Source organism: Homalodisca vitripennis, unplaced genomic scaffold (assembly GCF_021130785.1).
Source record: "Homalodisca vitripennis isolate AUS2020 unplaced genomic scaffold, UT_GWSS_2.1 ScUCBcl_1864;HRSCAF=6016, whole genome shotgun sequence".
Classification (NCBI taxonomy): Eukaryota; Metazoa; Arthropoda; class Insecta; order Hemiptera; family Cicadellidae; genus Homalodisca; species Homalodisca vitripennis.
Window position 1 is genome coordinate 1 of NW_025777989.1, and position 25062 is coordinate 25062.

Below are 25062 nucleotides of genomic sequence, written 5' to 3' on the forward strand. Positions count from 1 at the left end.
AATTTGATATTGATTTTTTATTGTTTGCTTAATTTTTTGACTATTTTTATAAATGCTAACAATATATTTTCTCAATTGTACTCCAGTGTAATGTCTTCAAAACAGCAATGAAGTTACTTCACACAAGAATTTTTAATGTAGAAATATAGTATTTTATACTGAACACAGTATATACTTATTAGTAATAAACCTATTTTTTAATTTTTTTAATTAATTTAATCTGTTCACTTTATAATAACGGTAGTACTAAAGTTTAATCTACAAAATCCACATGGAGATTTACCATTTAATGTGGTTAACTTAAAACTTTTCATAGATTTGTTGCTGAATATTGAATTCAACACCAATGATGTTATAGGGAAAATTATGGTGGATGTTATGACCAGCTAAGCACTTTGACTGGAGTAACGATGTGCGGAGAAGCCTGTGTACCCCTGGATGGGCTCAAATTTCTAAGTCCTTCTTATGGTCCTATCAAAGCTTCCCTCCGCTTTGAGAAGGAGGATGAGTCATTGAGTGCTTACCAATTTCAAGGCCTTTTACGACAATAAACGTAAGAACTGATTTTGTTAAATTAACTGTTGTTCTAGAAATATTTGAAAATTCTTTTCACTTAACAGTAAGCTAAATAAAAAAACGTAATGAATAATTTTGAAAGCTACAAATGTTGCAGAACCAGATAAAGTGTCTCTGGAGGTGCTTTTGGATACTCCTAATTCGAATACAGATAGAAAATTTCTTCTGAGTGTCAAAGGCAGCACAAAGCCACAGAAACAACTTCTCATTGTTATAGAATCTCCTTTAACTGCACCCACCACTTTTGAAGGTAAGACAACTTGTAATGCACTTTTATTATTTCCTCTCTGTATTACTGTGTGGAATAAATGTATTATTCAAATTCTTCACATATGTTTGAGTATATATATTCAAATATGCATATGGGTATATGTATCGGCATATGTGTGTTCTGGAGTTGTCATTTATTTGATTTGGTGTTGTTGGCTATTCCCTGAGAACCTGGGTGTGGGTGATTTCTTGTCACAGTAAATCTGTTCTTATCCAGTTATTTATTATTTGATTTAAATAATTTAGGTGTCAAAATGTTTGAAGTAAAATCCATTACCTAAATGTTATTCTTGTAATTCTTTAGTAAAATTGGTGGTTTTTAAGGTATTCAAAGTTAAAAAGTTTTAATGGCTATCGCTTTTAAAATATTAATGATAATATCATATTTTGTATAGTAAGTTGGCTTTGATACAATAAGCATTTAACCCAAATTTTGTAGGATTTAATTTACTAGTTTTTAAGATATTATGTGTTATAATAAAAAAACATAAAGCCAGACAGATGGAAAACTAAGCACCAGAGACACCAATGTTCATATAGTAAAATGTGTTTGTCTTGAGCTGAGCAATAGTATGATAAAACTTAGTAAAGATAGTTCTGGGACACTGTAGTCGTTTGACAGGTATTTTATCTTCTGATCATGTGATTTTTTAGTTATTTAAACACATACGTGACAGAAACGGCCAAATACAAAATAATTGAATTCTAAAAAGTAAGGGCACTGTAGTGAAGTGGTAGCGCACACCCCCGACAAGTAAGAGATCTGAGTTCGAATCCTGCCAGAGCAAGTCTTTTTTGTACTTTAGTGGTTATTGAAATCAAATTAGGCTATTCCTATTCATACAAATTTAATTAATGTATATACAGAGTGTTCCAAAACGCTCTACCGATATTTTCAGGTATTATTCCTGAACCAAAGACAAACCAAAATATCATATTAAAACTTTTAAAACTCAATAACTACCCAAATAGCCGCAATGTTTTTCACTTCACTATTTTTATTTTAGAATGGCTTGTTGTAATAATTTGAAATTTGGTGTATACCTTTATAATTTAAAGGCATAGTTGTAAGAAAAATTATAATTTTCTACAAGCATTATTTTCAAAATAGCAGTGAAAACTGGTTTGAGAAATGAGATTCTTCTAAGTTACTGGTTATGATTAAATTATTTTAGGTGATAAAACACCTTAATTAGCTCAGTGCAATGGTCAGTACCGCATTTCCCTATAGGCCCACTAGGCCCAGGCCTAGGGCGCAAAATTTTAGGGGGCGCATAAATTTTAAGTACACAAAAGAAAAAAGTTGCGGCGGCGGGTGGTGTTGGCGCTCGGCGGGGCGGGTGGCCAAGGTCAACTAGGTCCGGGGTGCGACGTTGACTCCCCTTTTGACAAATGATTGAACTCGTCCAGCCAGCCACTCCACGAGACAGTAGCTAATTGCATTGCACCTGTTTAGTCAGTAGTCACTGTGTAGGTGTTTTGGTTGTCGGCCATTGACCGCGTCCCCGCGTGAAGTGTTGTCAGTGTTGTGATTGTGATGTGAATCTATATAAGCTGTTAACTACAAGCACGTCTTGGTTTTATATTTTTTTACTCATTATTGTAACTGTCAGACTCGTATATTAATCGTATATTATGCTAATCAGTTCTTGTTCTTTATGATAGTTAGTTATTTTTAGTGTAGTGGCTTGAGATGCGACGACTGTTTTAATTAAGATGTCTGCGTGTGAAGAGTGATAGGTGAAGTTTTACTTTCTCACATATACTATAGTATAGAGAAAGTATTGTGATTGACGTGATTGTAAAAAAATCGAATTTGAAATTTTAATGGAATTATCCGTTTTAGGTCCCCAGAGTAAAAAAATGGGTTTTACTTTTACAAAATGTCTGTATATATGTCTGTCTGTGTGTCCCGATGTACAGCAAAAACTACTGGTCCAATTTTGATGAAATTTGGTACATTTATGTCAATTGGACTTGGGCTCTTATGGATGCACGAGGAAGGCTTTTGAAATATTCCACAAATAAAATGTAATTTTAGGGAAAAACGACTTTAAAAACAGGTTTTTTTGCATTGATCAATAATTTTTTACTTTATTGATTACAAAATTAATACCACCATTCAAACTAGCGTAAAAAAATACATAAACAAGGACTTGAAGTTTTTTAATACCTCACTTAAGATTTACTCAGCAAAGCAGCACATCACTGTTTGTTAATAAATACAACGTTTTAGAGACTTTTAATTTACAAAATTAGCTTGTATCCTGGGCCTCACGACACGTTGCCGGATACCACTATTATACTATCAATTTATTTTATTTTGCAATATAAATGAATATTTATTCAGCTTTAATTACATTTTATTTTATGTTTGTTTCATTATATTTATCTTACATAAACACTGTAGGTTATATAAAAATGTCAATTTACCCTTTTGATCCCAAAGTTCAAAGTTCTTGGATGTTCACAATTGTTTCAAAAAAATTTAAATTAAAATATATCTAAAGTACAATTAGAGTGCTCATTATGAAGGGGTCTACAAAATTTTAATTAACTATTTGAGAGCAAAAGTGATTTTTCTCTTTTGATCAGCCCCCAAGGAATCCTGAGAAATGATAATGGCAGATGAGTTCAGCCTGCTGGTAACTCCAAAAAGTGTGTGAGGCCAGCTAGATCTGTTTTTTAATATTTATTATTTTGTTACTAAATCTTAACATAATATGGCATTGTACTTAGTCTCTTATGGGCTACTAATGTAGTCAGTGTAGGATAGTTATCTTATAGTTGTGTTGTATTGTAACTAATGTATTAATCCTTCGCACACCACTAGTAAATCCATTACCTTTCCTATAATGCCAAGACAAGTAAAAAATGTTCTTTCTTAAAATTCAAAGCTAATTTTTATTATAACTAAATTATAAAAGTTGAAAGCAAAAAAAGTATAAAACAGGGAATTTTACTTAAAATTAGTGTGTTTATTGATAAAAATAAAAAAGAACTATTTACAAAACTGTTTATTTCAAATAAATTTCAAGTTTGTATAATGTAATCAAACTGAAAATTTAATTTATTACATTTTACTATAAAACAAGATAAATATTTGAATGTAATCACAGGACTACCACACAATGAAGAATAATAACTAGATGCATAATAGACACACGCACGAGCGCACAACCAAGGAGCAGTAATACATGCCACAGATATGTTTGGTTATGGCTCTGTAGGAGATACAGAACTGACAAGCAGGTGGTCAGAGTTAGAAAAAGGGGCGCTCCCGTCCCCCTGCCGCTGAGTGAAGGTCGTTTATAAATACTTCCTTGTCAACCACGATAAGTATGGAGCATACACCGGACATTTCGAAGGCTTTTTGTGAACTAAAAAACTATCCAAAAGACATGGTCTATAATATTGGATATAACTGTAATTGGCGTTTTTGTCAGTCTGCCATTCTGATATATCCGACTACGGCGTGGGAAGGGTTAACTAAATTTTAACAACTATTACAAAGCTAAAACCAATGTAATTTATATATACTATAAACTCTAATTATCTTATATATGTAAGCGATTTTTTTCTGTGGCTTATATCACAAGGTACATACATTAGTTTCAAAAGTGTTTGAATGTAAATAAATAAAAAAAAACTCTAAATATAATGCAATAATTTGATTAGAATCAAAATTATATTATTTTTTAATGACTTGGTTTGTAATTTTTTCATCAAGGCAAAAGCTCTAGAAAACAGTGTAGAACTTATCCTCAATCACAAGTGTGAGTCAGCAACTAAGTCCAAGTTTACCAACTCTCTAGAGATTAAACCTGGTGGCAAGTACCAACTGAACGCTCTGGTGCAGTTAAAAGTAAAATCTGATGACATCTATCAATCCTTGAATGCAGAGATTAAAATGCCACAGAATCCTAATACTGTCAAGTAAGTTATATTTAACTCCTTATTAGTTAGTAAGACCTTGTTTAACTCTTTGAATTCCAGATTTTTAGTTATGCTGTTACACCTTTCTGCCAGATAACAAAAATACTTGTAGAAAACTAATCCTGATTTTCTAAATGTAAGTTTGTACAGTTAAGAACGCTGTAATATAAATTATACCTATATTATGTACTTGTATGTAGACTTGCCTGTGGAGCCGATGACTGTTGTGTCCACTCCCTCCCTCGAGACCAGTTCCTCTGCCTGAGACGCCAGGACCAGCTCCTTCGAGACTCGCGCTGGTGTCAACTCCAGCATGCGCGATGACACGTACTTGCAACAAGACCTATGCCGAGGCCGTCACCAGCTGTTCACCTGCCACTTCATCATCTCCTGTGAATTCTGATAAAGCTGATTGTGTTTTTTTAGGGACCCCACAGACGGCCGACGAGCAAAATTGACTGACGCTACCCAACAAATACAGACGAATTCCAAATTTCTCAATCAGGTTCAAATCCGACTGCTTCACCAAAAATGCCCAATCTGCCACTAACAAGCTTGACGAAATTCAATTAATGTGTGAAGAAACGAAAACAGATGTACTTGTTGTAACTGAGAACGGTTTTAATGACAAGAACATCGACCTATGCCAAATTCCAAATTTCACATTGGCTAATTCGTATTGCCGACAACTTTCCAAAGGAGGAGGAGTCGCCATTTTTGTCAAAAAAAATTATTCTTTTTCTCCCTTCTCACTTGTCAAAACTATAGAAAAAGACTTTGAAGCAGTTGGGATAAAATTCAATTCGAACAGATCAAAATTTACCGTCATCGGAATCTACAGGTCTCCCAATGGCAATGAGGAAAATTTCTTCACAAATTTTGAAGCCCTGCTGATGGATTTAACTGACCATGAACAGGGTTATATCCTAATGGGCGATTTTAACATTAATGCGATGGACACTATTCACCCTTCCACCAAACGATTTGTCGACTTGTTAAAATCATTCGACCTTGAGTTGTTGGTCAAAACGCCAACGCGTGTGACACAGTCTACACAATCGACAATCGACAATATCATATCTAATCTCCCAAGTGTCGCAGTGTCCGTGGTCAATACAGCTATCTCGGACCACTATGGCCAAGAGGCTATTATTAGTGGAGTAAACATCGAGAGGGAGCCCAAAATCACTAAAACAATAAGAGACTTAAGGCCAGGAAACATCGCTCTCCTCAACACTTCCCTTTCCAAAGAAGATTGGAAATTCCAAGAATCAAGTCTTTCGGTAGAACAGCATTTTAAAATGTTTAGTGATACACTAAACTTTCATGTTAACATGTACTGTCCTCTCAAAACCATACAAGTTTGTCCCAAAACGGTAAACAAGAAATGGATCACTAAAGGAATTTTAATTTCTAGAGAAAAACTAAAGTTTTTCTCAGAAATTCAGAAAACATCACACAATGAAGAAAATTCAAACGATTTTTTCGAAATTACAAACTAATTTACAGAAAAGTGATCCAGGCGGCAAAGGCATATATATGATGTTTCTAAATCAATCATATTTTCAAAAAATATTTCTAAAACTGCTTGGAACATCATCAACAATAAAAACAAATCATGCAACAATCAAATCAAATTAAAAAATGGTGACAGACTTGTGGAGGACGCGGTTGAGGTTGCGAATAGGCTTAACAGATTCTTTGGATCTGTTGCTTATGAGCAAGGCCCTTGCCCATCACCGCCACAAGGAATCCCAAGACGGAGACAGTGTCCAGTAGCCTCCATGGCACTGGCACCTGTTGTTGAGGAAGAGCTTGAAAAAATAATTCAGCAGCTCCCAGCCAAAAAATCAAATGATTTAAATTTAATGTCGATGTGGCTAATAAAAACATGTTCAAAGCATATTGTGAAACCTTTAACCCAATTAGTAAATTTCTCTTTTGAACAAGGAGTTTTCCCCTCACTCCTAAAAACCGCGAAAGTGAGCCCGATTTTTAAGAAAGATGATCCCCACTCCCCACACAATTACCGGCCTGTCTCAATTTTGCCAGTTTTGAGCAAAATATTCGAAAAACTTTTCTTGGTAAGAATGCTTCAATTTTTAAATAAGCACAACCAGCTATCTGAAGACCAGTTTGGCTTCAGGAAGGGTAAGTCGACAATAGACGCAGTTGTACGTCTAGTCGATATGGTTGTAGAGGGGCTAGAACGTCGGGATCCCACATTGAGTGTGTTCCTAGACTTATCGAAAGCATTCGACTGCGTTGACCATGTTACAATGCTTGACAAACTTGAATCTCATGGCATCCGAGGCGTGCCTCTCCAGTGGCTCAGGTCATTTTTAAGCCACAGAACCCAAATTGTCCAGATCGCAAACAAATTATCTGAACCAATTCACCTGAGCTATGGTGTCCCACAGGGCTCAATTCTCAGTCCAATTCTCTTCCTGATCTATGTCAATGACGTAGGTTCATCACTTCTGCACGGAAAACTTGTACAGTATGCTGATGACACGACTCTCTGTTTCACAAGCAAATCAAAATTGATTCTGGAACAGCAAAGTTTTGTTGAGATCAACAACTGCGTCCAACATTTCAACAGCCTCAATCTTAAGACAAATTCTGCAAAATCTAATTTTCTAAATTTTGCTTTGCGATCAGTAGACAGGCATGACGAGCCAGCTGTTATGTTGGCTGACACAATGCTGGAAGAAGTCTACTGCTCGAAATTCCTGGGAATATACCTAGATCGAGGGTTGACTTGGAATAATCACATCGATCACGTTTGCTCCAAATTGGCTTCAGGCATTTATGTTTTGAGGTCTCTAGCCAAATACTGCCCTATTCAGGTTCTAATGATGGCGTATTTTGGCTTGATTTACCCCCATCTCACTTACGGGTTGGTGTTGTGGGGAGCTTGTGCAAACAATCAATTTATGAGAGTGTTCAAGCTGCAAAAACAAGCGATCCGCATTATCGCTCTGTTGAAATTTAGAGAGTCGTGCAAGGAAGCCTTCAAAAATTTACAACTGTTGACGCTGCCCAGTCTCTACATCTTGGAAACAACTTTGTTTTGTATGTCTAAATGTACCATGACGAATGGCCGGGACATACATGCGTATGAGACTAGAGGCAGAGATAACTACCGAACTGGTAGGCACAGAACGGTGGTTTATGAACGCTTGCCTTCACAGGCAGGTGTTCATTTCGTCAACAAATTACCAAATTCAATAAAAAATGCTCCAACGCCCAAGGTGTTAAAGACTCGTTTGAAACGCTTTTTAGTGTCACAAGCATTTTATAATGTAGACGAGTTTTTAGCATTTGATTGGGAGACCACCAATTAAAAAGACTGACTGAATCCGTCGCTGGAAGTGGGAATCATTGGCGAATGAATTGATGTATGTAAATTTGTAAATTGTATGTCTGAATGAGATCTATTGTGGGGTGTATGACAAAATTCTAGCAAGTAAAAAGTTGACTTTTGCCATGCATTATAGAATGTTCCGGCAATAAAAATCTGATTTGATTTGACTTAAAGTGGAATAAATTGGTTCAGCAATCAATTCATCATGCCATTCAAAGTAATTTTTCATAACTATCACATTGTTCATAGCTTAACTCAGAACTTGTAAATCTAGAAACAATAATATACTATTATCATTATTTCTACTTACGTCTTGCCATACCAACTAAAACCATTGGCAGAACTTTGGGGACTAGGGCTTAGGGGACTTAGGCTCATGAGTGAAATATCAACCACCTTTGTGAATATGAACATGTAAAAATATACTACTTTAAGGCTTAACACATAATGTAGAGGAGAAAGGAAACATTTTTACCACCAAGGACACTTGTAATTCCAAAATAATTTCCTCAGGGTGTAATCACTGACTCATTGGTACAGTTAGAACATCATATCACATGTATGGATATTGTAAGGAGTAGGCAAACACATAGCTACATTGTGCTCTACCTTAGATTTACTTGGAAGTATGGGTCATCATATATCCTCTTAATAAAATGGACATTTAATGTGTACATTCTCAGTTATATTAAATCATATTCAAGACTTTCTATTCTGAACGATATTACAAAAATTGCCATCTTCTGTATCTTGGGACACGTCTGAACACGTCTATCCTTGCACCAGAACATTTAATACATTTAATTTCTTTTATGTACAAAATAAATTCTTATCTTTACAATAAGATAGAAATATATATTTACACAAGTATATTTATAAATCCATATATAAGAGGTAAATAATATAGGACTACTGTTGAACAATGATATAGGTACCTCAGTTTTTCATCAAATCATAAAAGATAAGATAATATTATATCTTTTAGCTCTTTTTTCATAATATCAATTTGTATGTAGTTTTGCATAACAAGATTAAAAGAGTTGCCATTTAAAAATCATCTAAATATTTTTTCAGTTTTTAATACAAATTGAGGTCTTAATAAAAGTCAAGTATTTGTGGAAAATTGGAGAATTGTAATGTGATTGCAGTTTACCAAACACAGTAATTTACAATACATTTTAAAGTTCATTTTTCAGACAATAAAAAACTTTCAGTTAAACAAAAGGAGTTTAATATTGTTAACTTTCTTGATTCATCTTATATCTTACATTCATTTAGTACTTCTATAAGATTGACAATGTCTTATGGAATAAACTACATAGATTCAACATATTAGATCAAAACTCATTGAGGAGAATACACCAGTGAAAAAACAGCTGTAAATCCAAAAGAAAATAGTGAAAATAGTTATTATTCCCATTGCTGAAGGAATTTTACGGTTTTATTAATAATTTAAATGTGGATTTTAGCTTTTAATTTTATTTGTACTCATTTGGTTTTTTTATTTATTCCAGAGTAAATAATGAAATAAAACACAACAGTGAAGAAACTAAGTTGGAATTTGAGATGATTGCTGGAAATGAACATGTAGTTGATTTTGAATTTGAATTTAAGAAACTAGTGGATCCATATGGCAGGTACAAGCTGTTTTTGTTGAGATATATTGATAGTAAAGGACTGTTCTACACAAAAGTTGGAAAAGGAATTGAACATTTCTATATTAATGTTCTGAAGAATGGAAGAAAGGTAGGTTTGATAATATTAAAACAACATTATTCTTATGAGTCAACATATTAATATTTTGAACTTCAATTACTTTATTTCTATCAGCAGTGAATGATTGATTAGATATATTTAATTATTACTCAGTTAGTAGAAAATAGCAAGTTCTACTTTTTGCAACCAAACAAAAGTAAACTGCGCTAATCATTATTATTATTCATAATCACTATATGATATTACTTGAATTCAAATATTATTACAGATTGAGGGCAAGGTTGAATTAACTAAGACTTCATCCCATCTTGTTGGCTTTGGTGAACTATTATGGGATGCCAAAAAAGACCGTAGTAAAAGAATTTATGTTTAAACGGATACTTCAGTTACTGGAAAATCTATTTACACTAAGTAAGTATAATTTTAGGTATATTACATGAATGTTTATTCATATTTTGTCACCAATGATGTTGTATATGACTGAAGACCAGTAATATTGACAAACATCTTTTCTTAGATTAGATAATAGTTTAGTACAAGTATTCTGGATCATAATCCAGGTTTGTACTAAATTCTTATTAATTCACAATCAACAACAACTTGAAACTAAAATTATAACTTAAAAACATAGGGGCTAGCTTTGGAAAGCTCTGATTTATTTAAATAGGTAAACATGGTCTCAGAATACTAACTTGTGATATTTTACAGGAACAACTTACAAGTTTTGGAGCATAAGACAGAAGTAATTATAAAAGGAACTAAGGAAGGTACTCTGCTTGATGGAACTCTTAAAGGGGAAGCTGAAGTTGTTCTACCATCTGGCAGAATAGTGGTTGGTAAAATTGATAGATCTTTGGACTTGGTTTCTGAAAATAATAAGATTGAAGGAACTTGGGAACTTGCAAACTACGCCTCCAGGAGTGCACAGCCACAAAAATTGACTCTGAAACTGGATGGCAAGAAAACCAATTCTGAGAATATGCAATTTGATACACAAATGGACCTGACATATATGGCAATCAACAAAGAGGACATGGTACTACAACTTGTGGCCAAGAAATTGCACCAGGATGATAAATGTACCATTATTGGGCAGGTAACTAGTTTTATAGATAAAATAATTTTTGTAGAAGGAATGGTTATATCTCAGTTATTATGCATTGTGGAGAAAAAAGTATGTATTAGAATTCCAATGTCATTTATGGTAATTGTTTGTTATTACATGTTTTTACATACTTCATAAAATATTCAGATAGCTACCATACAAAGTTCTGCATAGTAGGTGACATTGCGGAAATAATTGTGAACACCATAACTGCCATAATTTTTAATAGATCAATACTAAATGTGGTACAGAGATAGTATTTGCACATAGTACCTTGTGTGACTTCATTAGCCAGTTTAAACAATAAAAAGTGTTAAAATGTTGGACATTCACATTTTAAAACAATTATGATTCCACTGTTTTACAGTATAGTCACAACATGACAAATTAAAAAAATATAAGATAATTTTAAAACAACTTTCATCCTTGAAAATTTTTTATCTCTTAAATTTTTGAAGAGGAAGCCTTTAAAATTTTAGAAAAAGAATGGTTATATTTAAGTTATAATGCAATGCAACCAAAGGGTGTTAAAATTTTTAACTCATTTACAGTAATATTTTTCTTTCATGTTTTTTTTATATATCGTAAAGTTTTCCAGATAGTGCCCATGTAAAGTTTTGAATAGGACATAGTAACATTGTGGAAATAATAGAGATGACTATAATTAATTGCTAAAATTATAATTGATTAAAATTAAACTTGTACTAATACAGTACTTACACATTGCTTGAATAAGTTTGTTAGCTAGTCTTGAGGCTATAAACAGTTTGAAGATGGAAGCCAATTACATTTGAGCAAAATTTATATGTCAGGTATTTTACAACTTAATTGAAAGTTGACCCTTTTCATAAAATGGCCAACAAATTCAACAAGCTACTGTTCCACCCCAACCATAATGTCCATACATTTTTCATTAAAATTAACTGTAGTATAAGTTATTAAAAGGAAACAACATATTGTTATTGAACATTCTAAAAGTCAAGGGACGATGTTGCAAATAAATATATTCTACAGTTATGAACATTTCTATAAATGGACTAAAGTAAACGTACTATAAGTTGTGCTCTGTTGGCTACTCTCTAGTAGGCACTGCACCATGTTATAATTTGGTTAGGTAGATTGATCATTTAAAAATGTGAATTCCTTTCTACAATTTTATGTTGGTTTTGCAAAAAGGTCTTATCTGTTGAAATCAGAATCATGACAAGTCATCCAAAAGATTATTTAACCCTTTGCGCTCGAAGGTAGTATTTGTTATTTGTCCTTGGAGCTCGTATGGCCAGCTCTACTGGCCACCGCCATTTTGTCGGGAGCGCGGATTAATTTTTGCTGTAATATTATCTCAGCTCGTATGTCCAGCTGTACTGGCCAATATATAATACGTCCATAGCTCGTAAGGCCAGCACCACTGGCCACTCAACATAGCAGTTATTTTCTAATATTCTATTTGTTTTATAATGAATGGTGAGTGCTGAAACCTATCGAGCAGCTTTTGAATTAAACAACCAAGCCTTCATTTCAATCGTTTTAGCGCCAAAGCTCAGTGCAGGCAGTAAAGTTATGTACGAAAGACTGCGCAGTATCCAGTGACAGAAGGGCTGGCAAAGAAAAAAAACGTAGTAAATTTTACTGCAAGACTTGTGCTAGCCAACCCGGATTACATATCTGTAGATGTTTTGAAAAATTTCATTCTGTAAAAAAATTTAAAGACTAAGAATATTGTAAAATAGTTTATGTTTGAGTGTAACATAAATTTAAAGGCATACTTTATAACATTTTATTTACATATCTTTGTTAAAAATATACGTTTAAGAGTTAAATTTTCCAAATGTAAGTTTATCTTTGTAATAGAAATATTCATTAAAAATAAATTTTAAATTATTTTTCAATTCTTCTTTAAACATTTTAAATTTATTAAAATTATTTAAATTACTATGCAAATAACGCGGAGGAAATTGAAAAATAATTCCGATCTGGTGAGGCAAACAACAAATATGGCCGCCGAGCTGTCAATAATAAAAGCGCGGCCAGCAGTACTGGCCATACGAGCTGCGAGGACAAACTACGGCAAAACTAACACGAGGTGTCTGCAACCTTGGTGTGGCCAGTACTGCTGGCCTTTCGAGCGCATAGGGTTAATAAATTTAAGACTAAAGATCTCTTTAGGATAAATCCACTCATGGGAGGGTGTTTAAAGTTCTTGTCTCCGATTTCTGTATGTTGTATTGTTTTAACTTTATTTGAATGAAAATAACCTTTTATTTGTTCAATGAAGTTTTTAATAACTTCCATCATTCATGGGTCACAGGAGTGGAAGTAGGGATTAAAATCAGATTTCAGAATCTTAGTACGTGAAGTACTGTTGGCATGGCCTTAAGGAACACCATAAACTTCTTTCATAATTTCTTTAAAAGCACAAATTGTTTAAGAATTGCAAGTGAAAACATACTAAGAAGGTGTAAAAATGTAATCCATGCAAATGGGTGGCTTATAAAACAAAGTAAGTCAAGCAAGTTAACAATAAATTAAAATCTACCTCAGCCTTACAAAATTTATTATTTTAATGGTCAATTATTAGTAATATAGGACATGTCACACATGGTGACTCCACCCAACTTTTTCATTTTTCTGCAGCAATGAGCACATGTTTTGAACAACAAAGGGTGAGTGCTGACTAGCACTAGCTAGTCAGGGTATATACAACATTTCTTTGGATGAGAGTATATTATTAATTTTAAAGTAACACCTATATAAATGAATTAGTAGTATAATATGTATTCATTACTTACATTCTGTACGGTTCTTGTTATTGAATTACTTATATAATGCATCCATATAGTCGTATTTATTCACATTACATATCACTTAATGTTTGAAAACTATTCAAGTAAAAAGATTAATATCTTTAGTAATTTTATTAACATTGTTTATGTTGTATAGTAATTAAGAAATACACAACCGATAACAGTATTGAACAGTTAAAAGGGAATTTCTTTAAACCAGTCATCAGCACATGAATATGAAATTGGCGTTTTGAGCTTTGTACTGCAAACTATGACCTCCCGTTTCCAGTAAGCAAGACAGTTTACAGCAAAGAATGTATGGTTATCACAATTTTGCTTCAAACTTAAAATGTACTTTCCACTCTATTATGCTAAGAACCTGTTGATTTTGGTAATAATTATTTACAACACACATTTCATGCTTGCTTGAGAGTTAGCAAAATTGTATTTGTAATATAATTCCATTTCATGAAATTTTTGCATTGCATCAGTAAATTACACAAATGCACAAAATTTTAATTTATTTTTTAAACATGTACTTTTATTTGTTATAAACAATGTAATTTAGGCAGGAGTTTAATTTTATACAATATGTTAAAGGGCTCATTAACTGGATCCTTAGTGAACACTCAATATATTCTAAGATGAACATAGAAGTAACTGAACAGCTGCTCAAGGGACGGATGACAGATGATGGAAAGTTTCCTGCTGCTCATTATGACTTTGAACTGAAGGTTGGCAATGAAATTGAAGTGGCTTCAAATGGGGAAATCAGCCAGGACCAACTTAAAAATGACATTGAGATCAAACTACCGTCTGAACTTGCGATCAGGTTATTTAAGTGGCACATGTTCCATGAATCAAAAAAAGAAAATAATACAAATAAGGTAACAGTTTCAGCTTCTGTAGTTTATAGGAAATTGTAATGTAACATTTAAAAATGACTTTGTGTTGTTTGATTATCTTCTGATATTTTTAATTGACATGGAATGTAAAGTTTCTCTTTTTATAATAATGTAAGACAAAAAACAGGATTTACTCTTGAATTGGTAATCCTGTATTACTGCATACTTAATTATCCTGAGACTCTCTTTGAAAAGGATTATTTCAATACAATATCTCATGGATGTGTGAACTCCACAAGTGCGTAATGCCAACAATCTCAAGTTTCAACCTTGTAAAATTATACAGTAGACCATCTATAATCTGGCACTGTATCAGTTTGGCACTCCAGTAATTTAGCGTATTTTGACGAGCGTGAAGTGGGGGATTCGAGTTGAGACACATTACTAAAAACTGTGTTAACAAACAACTCAGCTCAATTGTCTCATGGTTTACCCGCTGTTCACGTTACAGTGCCAGTGTTTTTTTTTTTAACTGCATTGCAATAGACCGTAAGTTAAGGTTGTTTACTTCGAGTGTGGTACACAGGACTGATAAAACCCAATTACTACATTTGTAAAAATAATGTCACAAAACAAAACACATTTTGTACATTTTAAGCATTTATATTAATGGCCTTCCAATAATCCGATGTTTTCGTTAATCCAGCAATACAGTGGTCTGTATCTGCCAGATTAGTGAGAGTCTAGTGTATAACAAAAAATAATAATATATCTTGATATCCTATAAAATATAAAATTATATTACGATTCCAAAATGAAAGAAAATCTTTTGCTAAAAAATTTATATCATACCATCCTTTGCACTTTTTAAAGGCAAAATCCTAAAAGATCTGTGAAGAGTAAAATGTAGCCAATTTGTCAGTTCAAATAAAATAATTTATGTTGGATAGATGATTACTTCTCATTGAAACGCTTTAATAGCATTCCAAATTTCTTGTTCATTATAGTAAATACTCACTGTTTCAGATCACTAGCGCCAATGTTATTCATTGGAATGGGAATAAGTTTATTAAATATAATGCTGAATTCTACGAAAAGTCAGGCAAACCATCATGGGGAAATATCATGGGAAACTCATGAGCAAAGCCCACATACCCTAAGTTACAGTATAAATGACATTGTGAGGAAGGTAGACTTGGATCTTGCTCTGGAATGGGAAGGCGAGGAAGCTGACTTCAGTTTGAAAGAAGATATTGCATCAGAGCCTGCTTATTTAAAAATTTCTAGCAATGTACCTGATCATGGGAAGTTTGAAATTGATATTAATCCAAGGTAAATTGACCATATTATTATTATTGGTGATGTTATTATTTAATAAGAATGTAAGAATAATTGATCATTATCTTCACTCTTTGATTATTTTGTAGTCTACTAATTCGAAGGTAAAGGTTGTATCTGTAATAGATTTTGTTAATGTTGTAATGTTACATAACATGGAACCTTCATTCAAATTATTAGTCTATATTTGGTTGTTTATTTTGTATATATATATATATATATATATATATATTATAAATCATTAGTATTACTAACATTAAAAGCCATGGATATTTGGTAATCTTTTCAATTAACCACTCAACTACTGTGGACATACAAGTTTTTGTGTGCCGAGCCTTCACAGAAATTCCCTTATATAAGTAACTCGCTATCTGCTCTTTGTTTAAGTAAACTTCTGTGACTAAGGGGTCCCTGTTATCTAACAATCAATGTGAATGATTAGATCTCCAAACTATGCACTAAGGAATTGGTACTGCTACTAAACAAATTGTATTTAAACTAGTACAAAACCACGTTCAATTCTATTCCAAAAGAGATTTGTTGACAGTTTATAGAATATCTGGTGTTAGTGTTTGCTCCCTTAAGTGTTTATGGGAAGCTATCAATTTATTATCACAAATAATATTTAAAATTTACTTATTAAAACCACAATAGTGCAATTAAATATATTTTTAACAACAGATTGGGCTTTGAAATAACAGTACCAAATTGTGATGATTGTGTTTTAATTGAATTTTTCATTTTCTAATCTTGATTGCATTTATATTGTAATATGTTTTTGTTTTGTTCAAATTGTATTATTTATCAAAAATATGTTTTGTTTTGTTTAGAATGATTATGAATCTACAGAAACTTTAATCACCATTATAGGAAATGGCAAGAAGACAGCTTTTCACGCTCTGTATTCAAAGAGTAGAACATGTCCTTCCCTTGACATTGGTTTAGAATTACCAAAAGGAAAGACTAGATTTTACGGAAAATTGAAAACATTAGGAGGAGAAGCACACTATTTAATAGAAAGCAAAGTTGAGTGGATTACAAATGGTGGTGGTACTTTAGATGTCAATGGTGAAATGAATGTTAAGAGCTTTGATGACGTATTTGTAAAACTATTTATTGACAGTCCAAAACTTAACATGAATAAAGTGGAATTTGAGGCTGGCAGACTATTTACAAAATCAGATGTTAAGACTATTTATTTCCGTGGAAAAGCTAATGAGAAACTAATTTCTGGCAGGTAAATCTCTATTTATTGCATGTAAATTATTGATACATTATTATTATATTTTTTGTGTATAATTTAATGTGAACACAAGTAATTATTTCATAAAATTAAAAAAACTGTATATACATATGATGTATATTTTTATATCAGAATTTGTTCTCTGTTATGTGATTCCTTCTTTAATCATCTTTCAACTTTTAATATCAGTCAATCAAATCTTTTATTCCTAATTTTACAAGTAAGTAAATTGAACAGTAGCGTACAATTTTTACAAATTACACTAATGGGTGTAAACTAAAAAATCAAATATGACCTTTAATTCTATTTTAAATTTATTAAGATTATTGATTCCTCAGGCTGGTTTATTCCTTCCAGTTGAACATAGACTGGTTACAGTAAAAAACTGATATGTCACTTACATCTGAGCTACCCCACAGATCTACAAGAATGACATCACTTACCACAAATGTCAAGATATTTGTGAAAGGTTTGGTCAGTAGATTTATAGTAATTTGGAGGATGATTATTGAAGTGAGTGGAGTCCCCTTAGTTTATTCTGTTAAGAGGTTTTAAAGTTCACAATGGTCCATTAGTCTTTTCAAAACTACTTTTTCAAATATCTTGGAGAATGAAACAAATGATATGGGCATATAGTTACTTGCTACTGTGTGGTCTTCATCTTTTAGTTTGGGGTATACTTTACTAAGTTTTAGGTCTAAAAGAAAGTGTCCTTGGGCAAGGGATGGATTTGTTATGCTGAATAGAGGTGGAATCAGGGCTTTACTATAGAAATTTAGCATTTTTTGCTGAGATTTCATCGAAACCTGGTTCAAGTTTTTGGTTTCAACTATTTATTATGGCTTCAAATTTTTGTTCATTAGTGAAAGGTAAATGAGTTAATATATTGTTTGAAGCAGGTAAAAGAGGTACAGTTTGCTTTTGAGGCTGCAAATTGAGAGTATTTATTCTCCTACGGTGGTAAAAAAGTGGTTGAAATGACTGAAAATGTTATCTGAGTTGCTTGACTACATAAGATGACTCTAGACACTGGGCATCTTCTCCATAATTATTTTTGTATATCTGTAGTTTAGATTTATCCTTGATAGATTGTATTGAAGTCTTGATACTAATTTTTCACTTATAACAAGAAGCTGAGAATCTCCTAGTCCTAAAAAGATTTTTGCACTTGATTCCTAAGTGACAGGATATTCAGGATAGGTAAGATTTGGAGTAGGAGCCACTCCATGCTGAGATCCCATTAGGAGAGGGGAAGGCCAGGTCTTGCCCAGCCTCTCAAGTCAAAGTGGGCATGGGAAAGGAATGCCTCATGTGCAGGCGAGCGACAGTTTTGAACATTAACACTTTGAATCCCAAGCCCGAGCTCAGGCCGGGCTGTGTCAATATCGTCAATGACCCAAGCCCGAGCTCAGGCCGGGCAGTCTATTTTTAGTTCGTGGAGACTGGTAATTCGCATTACTGACGTTCTTAGAGGTTGTGTTATGTTTAGCAAGTCATATTAGACTAATTTTATTAGTCTTTGGTTATTTATAAACGGTTACAAGCAAAAAAATATTATAACAGAAATTGTGTGTAACAAACAGCTGATACGACGCCGAGTCACCAACTACGCAGTTGTCAGCTGGTGCCGTGACGTCTGCACTAGCTTTGTGTTTTACAGTGAATTATAAGTTATTTTAGCCACAGTTGTTTATAAAATTAGTATTTGGAGTGCTCAGTTATAGTTTTTATTATGTTATTTATCTTACATTAGTCAAGAACTACGTATTTGTCTGCTAGTGCCGTGCCGTGGCGTCTGTACTCGTTGTACGTCTACTCGCTTTGTGTTTTACAGTGAAATAAAAGTTGTTTTAGTTATAGTTATTTATACAATTAGGATTTTGTGTTGCTCAGTGTTGTTTTATTATGTTATTGAACTCACACGCGTAAAATGAGTGAATTTTTGGATCCCAAAACAACGAAGCTTATCGTTGATACATTGTATCATACAGATTCTGACTTACAGACTTACAGGCAGACATTTTCCCGAAAAAATTCCTCCGACTGATAAGAAGGTCCATCCAACAAGAGTGTGTAAAGTTTGTTCAGAGAAAAATAAACAAACCACAGGGAAATCCGGAAGAAAAGAAACTGTGTGGTTTTGCCCAGAGTGTGACACTGCCCTCTGCCTTCCTGAATGTTTCAAATTATTTCACACTAAAGCTAACTACTTGTAAATAGGACTACATTCTCTCTATTCAACTTTTCATCTGTGTTATTTACCTTGATTATAAATAAATATATTTGAACTACAACTTCTTGGCTTTATTTTGATGTGTAATATGTTATGGTTAGCTGAAAAGAATCATGAAGAAAAATGTATAAACAAACTTATGCTTTATGTTCCAATTTTTATTCTTCAATATTTTACACACTTTTTATGGACTCAACATTTTCATTGATTTAAAAAAAGTTGATATATTTACCTTGGATATATATACATATATTTGGACTAAAAACTTCTGGGCTTTATTTTGATGTGTAATATGTTAAGGTTAGCAGAAAATAGTCAAGAAGAAAAATGTGCAAATAAATTTATGAGTTATGTTTCAATTTTTTTTCTTCAGTATTTTACACACTTTTTATAGACTCAAGATTTGTATTGACTTCAAAAAGATAAGTAACATTTTTAATAGTTTTATTTATATTTTTCTGCTTTTTAATTTGATATATTGGTTGCTAAGAAACTATAACTTACAATTTTTTTACAATTAAAAAAAACCCTTGAAATGGCTGGGACAGCACATATAAATATTACTAAGAACCGGGATTTAAAGTGTTAAGGGAATTCAACCCACTCCAACAGTCATCCTCTGCAATGGTCTATCGATCCACCCCAAATCTAGACATTTGTGGTTAGTGAGTGATATGTGCTGTTCCATCTATAGGGTTACCCAGATTTAAGTAATACACCGATTTTTGCTGTACCTTGTAGGTTCAACTGAAAGGAATAAACCAGCTAGAAGTGTAACTTTCTTGTGGGGAGCCAGTCTGCTTATGAAATCACATTGAGACAGTTCATGTCAAGAGATAAGATCATTTTGTAATTCAATAATATATTTAGCAGTGTGGTTCAGGGCTAAATGATCTCGCACACATCTCAAAGGGGAGGAAGTGAACCTTTCTTTTGGGATGAATTTTTATATCTAAAATTATGACCTAGTACTGTTCTCTCTTATACATAATGAATGAAAATTTTAAACTATTAATGTTTGTATTAAATGTATAAATTAATTAATAACAATGCAAAACGGTTTTTATATGAAAATAATATATTACTCAATTTACACTATTAGTGATAAAAGAAATAAAAGGAAAAACTCATCATATGCTGGTATTTTTACATGATGAGTCCCTAATGTTTTGTTTTAATGGTAAGATGAGTGACTCCTTTTTTAGAAATTCTACCTAGTTGATCAAATATTTCAAGCAACCTACAGAATATAACATAACACAGTTAAACAATAGGAAATCATTAGTAATATAATGTTACAGAATGTTATTGTTCCAAATGAGTTTGCACAATATTTTTCAGCTTTACAAGGGTGCCAAAAGAAGACACTCTTTATGAGGGAAAAGGTTTTTTTGAAGGTTGGTGAAGAAAGTTGTCCACTTCATTTAAAATTGATATACGATGTAGAGAAAGTAAATCAAAACGAGGTAAGTTTTTTGAGATTATCACAGTATAATAAAAATAAGAAGTGTATTCCATGTGGAAAGATAAAGATTTTATAACATAAAATAGGCCTAAAACATTAATTGCTAGTTACTGACAAAAACATATTTTACATAATAATGTGAAAATGATGGAAATTAATCTTAATATAGACTAAAATAAAATGGCAATTTTTATTAATATACAGTTTATTGACTTTTAAAAAAATTCAATGAAGTAAATTTCAGAATAATATGTTCTTAATTTTTAGTTTTAAACCTAGAAATTGTGGAGGGACATTATCTTCCTGTATATACTCAATCTGGACATAATATGAAAAGCAAATAACCAAAAATAAAATTTTATGAATGAACTGTTAGCATACTAACAGTTCATTTATAAGTAAGCTATAACCTTGAGTATCACACTTGAAATGCTTTGTATTATTTTCTATGATGTATATTGTATTTAATGAGACTGAGGAAAAAGGCTGCAGATAGAAGAGTTCACACATGCTAATTAGACAGGGTGTTTCAAAAAGTATATTTGTATTTCGAATGCATATATTTATTAAATTTTAAGACATACCAATATGAAACTTTACATACACATTTATGAACCTCTCAAGTTCAAAATACAGACGATCAATATATCTTCCATCAGAGACAAGAACAATAGCACATTGATACTCAAATTCCTCCCATACTCAGGCTAGCATGTCCTTCTTCGCTGATGTTATAGCAGTATGTATTTTCAACTCTTCCAGGTTCTTTTGGGAGTGGTGATATTGTGTTTAACAACACCCTACAGGAAGAAGTTACAGGGTGTCAAATCCAGTGATCGGGTACCCAGTTGAGACATGCTGTCACCAGCTCCTTAACGATCAATCCAGTGGTTCAGTAGAGTTTCATTCTGATATTCATGCACTTGGCGACTCCAGTGACAGGGTGCCCCATCTTGTTGAAAAATGAAGTTGTCTTTGTGCAGAAAAAACCAGATTTGTAATGTACCGAGATACTGTTGACCATTAACCATATTTCCATCAAAAAAGAATGGGCCGTTAACAGATGATCAGGATATCACACTAAAGACTTTGGATGAATCTCGTACATGTTTAGTGGCTGCATGTGGGTTTTGTAGATCCCAAATTCGAACATTGTGTTTGTTTACCTGACCATTAACAAGGAAAAATCACTTCATCATTGAACACAATGCGTTGTGCAAAAGTGTTATCATTGTCAATAGCATCAAGAATCTTATTGCAAAATGCCACACGTTTGTATTAATCATCAGGATGCAGAGCTTGTAACAACTGTATCTTGTACAGCTTCATAACCAAATGACGTTTAAGAAAATGCCAATTTGTCATTGTATGCAGTTGTAACCCCCAACTGGAATGACAATTTGATTTTTGAAGGACTAAGTTGGAAAGCAGTTTAAATTCTTGCAACATTTACTTCAGGAACACGAGGGTGGTCAGGACGTATACATCCTTTACATACAGATCCTGTATCTACAAACTGTTGATACAATCTCTGAATGTTCTAACCCGTTCAAAAGATTAATTTTGTACCTTAGCCTGATATTTCTTTGCACTGTAATCACGGAATTGCACTTCACAGACTCGAGAACATAAAATGATTTCTGCTGCGGAGGAGCCATTTTACATATGACGGTTACAAAGAAAAACAGAAGACAACTAACATCTAGCGGCTATTAATATAAAACTAGATTATGCATTTATTTCTCCAATAGCCGAGCCGAGGCATAGCAATCAATAGTTTAGACAAAAATAATACTTTGTAATATTATTATTTTATTTATTTTAAATACCCTGTATTTTAATTCATATCTCTATTATATTTTATACTTTACATAAATAATAAATTAGATAGTCACAAAGAGAGACTATCAAGAAACAAATCCCAGAGGTAAGAAGTTATTAATACATTTTCTTTATACAGCAATTCTACTATTAACATCTTGAGTTCAGTAGTAATATTAAATGCACCAGTAAGAACCATTAATAAACTACCGAAAAAACTCATCTATAAGCATTATTTCTAAACTACTTACAATATTTACTAAAAAGTGTCTGATATTTAAAATCTTTCTCTGTATGTATTAACATTAATTATAAACAAGTTATTGTACTGTAATAATTATTTTATTCAAGTCTCTTTAAACTAAGTAAAGTATTTTGAAGGAGTGTTTTTTTCATGTACAGGTAGTGCAGGTAGTGTTTGACATGAAGGCTGGAAAAGTACTCATATTATTCCCGCACAGTAGCCTTCACTGATGAAGCTCATGGGGTGCACGAAGTTAAGACAGTGAACAAATATTGCAATGGTGACAAGTGTAAATATGAGGAGTTCAAGCTCAGCGAACATATAACAGGTAAATAATCCAAATTTTCTTCTTAATGTGTTCCAGTAGCATCAGAAAAGAATTACAACAAACTATATTTTTAATTTATGGAATGACACTACTTACTAACAAATGATTAATACTTTTCACTACTAATACACTTATCCGTGGCTCTACTTTTCTACTACATTCAATGAGTCAAGTCTATGACAGCATCAGATTTCACATGCTGCACTAAAAAGAAGGTGAATTAGAACTAAATTTAACATTCACTTTGAATCAACCATTTCAGCCATAGCTATGTTATGTGTATAAATCTCGGTTGCTCCACAGTGCTTTGGGATCATGTATTAAATATCATAGTGCACTCAATTGTGCACCTGATAAGATGATTAGAATACCTCTTCACCTAGATTACACTATATGTTGTACTGTATGCGTCTTTGATATCAAAACGATGCAAAGATTTCGTTTTGAGCTTCTTTGTTGAGGGCATTTTTTGGATCTCTTTAATCGAACATGATTCCATATGTCTAAAAATGTAATTAGAAAAGTAAAAAACTAAATATAACGAGTTTTAGATTGTGAAATTGTTCATGTCTACCATAATTTAATTTATTAGTATAGTATTATTTAATTAATAATTCTCAATTTAATGTCTAGAAACTATGGAATATGAGAGGAAAATTGAACTGCAGCTTTCAATGTCGCTGTTTTTTGTGTTGGAACACCCACTGACACTGAAGAGTCACATGAAGACACAAGGCTTAGAATATGATCACATTCTAGAGGCTCAATATGGACCAGACAAAATTGAATACCATGGATATGTCAAGAAAGACTGTGCAGGTAAAGAGTCAGATTTCAAATAAAAACTTTTGTCTACATGAAAGACACACTTACTGTCACTGTTATTAATCTAGTTCAAGAATTAAGATTGTTTATTGCTGTCCCACAATAAGAATTAGCAATTTCACTGGATTGGTATAAATTAGCTACACCATTTGTCACATTTCGTTAAACTACTTTCTTATAACTAGGTTAAAATTTCCTTATAACTAGGTTAAAATTTCCTTATAACTAGTTCAATTTTTTTTTTAATTTGTTTTAAAATTCAATATCGTTAAAATCATTTAGGCACTTTAGGCTCTTCAAGTGAATAGTGGCTTTCATTTTCAGCCACTTAACAAAAAACATTCTTAAAGTTCTTAGTGCACACTGTTTCCACATTATGAGGTAACTTAATGAAAAAATGTGTACCAATGTAGGCAAAGCTATGTTGGGGACTGATTTAATTTAGTGTATTTCACATAAATTATCCTCATGTCATCAAATATTATATTATTCAGGTCATAATCATGACCAGATGTTAACAGAGTTATGGTTCTGTTAGCATAAAGTTAGGCAGGTCGTTTTTAAAAAACGACCTGATAACGGTTGTTTTTAAGATGCCCTAAACGGTCATTACACTTCGAAGAACTAGTGTTTAAAGAGTGCATGGTAATAGGCCGCCCCATAGAAGAAGAAGAAGAACCCGGAGAGCCTCAGTGGAATGCAAGAAGGGACTCGATGTGCCTTCGTGCCTCATGTGACAAAACATCAGATTATTACCACAATAGTAGTACAGTCAAATCCAGTGCTTTGGGATCATGTATTAAATATCATAGTGCACTCAATTGTGCACCTGATAAGATGATTAGAATACCTCTTCACCTAGATTACACTATATGTTGTACTGTATGCGTCTTTGATATCAAAACGATGCAAAGATTTCGTTTTGAGCTTCTTTGTTGAGGGCATTTTTTGGATCTCTTTAATCGAA

General features: G+C 32.7%; 1 protein-coding gene and 1 long non-coding RNA gene across 3 annotated transcripts; both read left to right on the forward strand.

The window, feature by feature from the left end:
- Positions 1 to 362: 362 nt before the first annotated feature.
- Positions 363 to 4776, forward strand: LOC124371709. The gene is made up of 3 exons (XR_006923270.1): positions 363 to 553; positions 674 to 826; positions 4577 to 4776. It is a non-coding gene; the product is annotated as an uncharacterized LOC124371709 (long non-coding RNA).
- Positions 4777 to 9407: 4631 nt separating this feature from the next.
- LOC124371706 lies at positions 9408 to 24271 on the forward strand. Of its 2 annotated transcripts, XR_006923268.1 has the most exons (9): positions 9408 to 9895; positions 10134 to 10276; positions 10574 to 10961; positions 14354 to 14640; positions 15625 to 15930; positions 16767 to 17173; positions 20754 to 20878; positions 23101 to 23270; positions 23904 to 24271. XR_006923268.1 is itself a non-coding variant. In XM_046830042.1 (3 exons), exons 1-3 carry the CDS (start codon positions 9885 to 9887, stop codon positions 14399 to 14401), a joined length of 447 nt encoding a protein of 148 aa, XP_046685998.1. In that variant the 5' UTR covers positions 9408 to 9884; the 3' UTR covers positions 14402 to 14979. The 2 variants fall into 2 exon arrangements, 1 of the variants encoding a protein (XP_046685998.1); XM_046830042.1 differs by lacking the exons at positions 10134 to 10276; positions 15625 to 15930; positions 16767 to 17173; ... (1 more) ...; positions 23101 to 23270; positions 23904 to 24271 and having other exon boundaries at positions 14354 to 14979.
- The last annotated feature ends 791 nt before the right edge of the window (positions 24272 to 25062 follow it).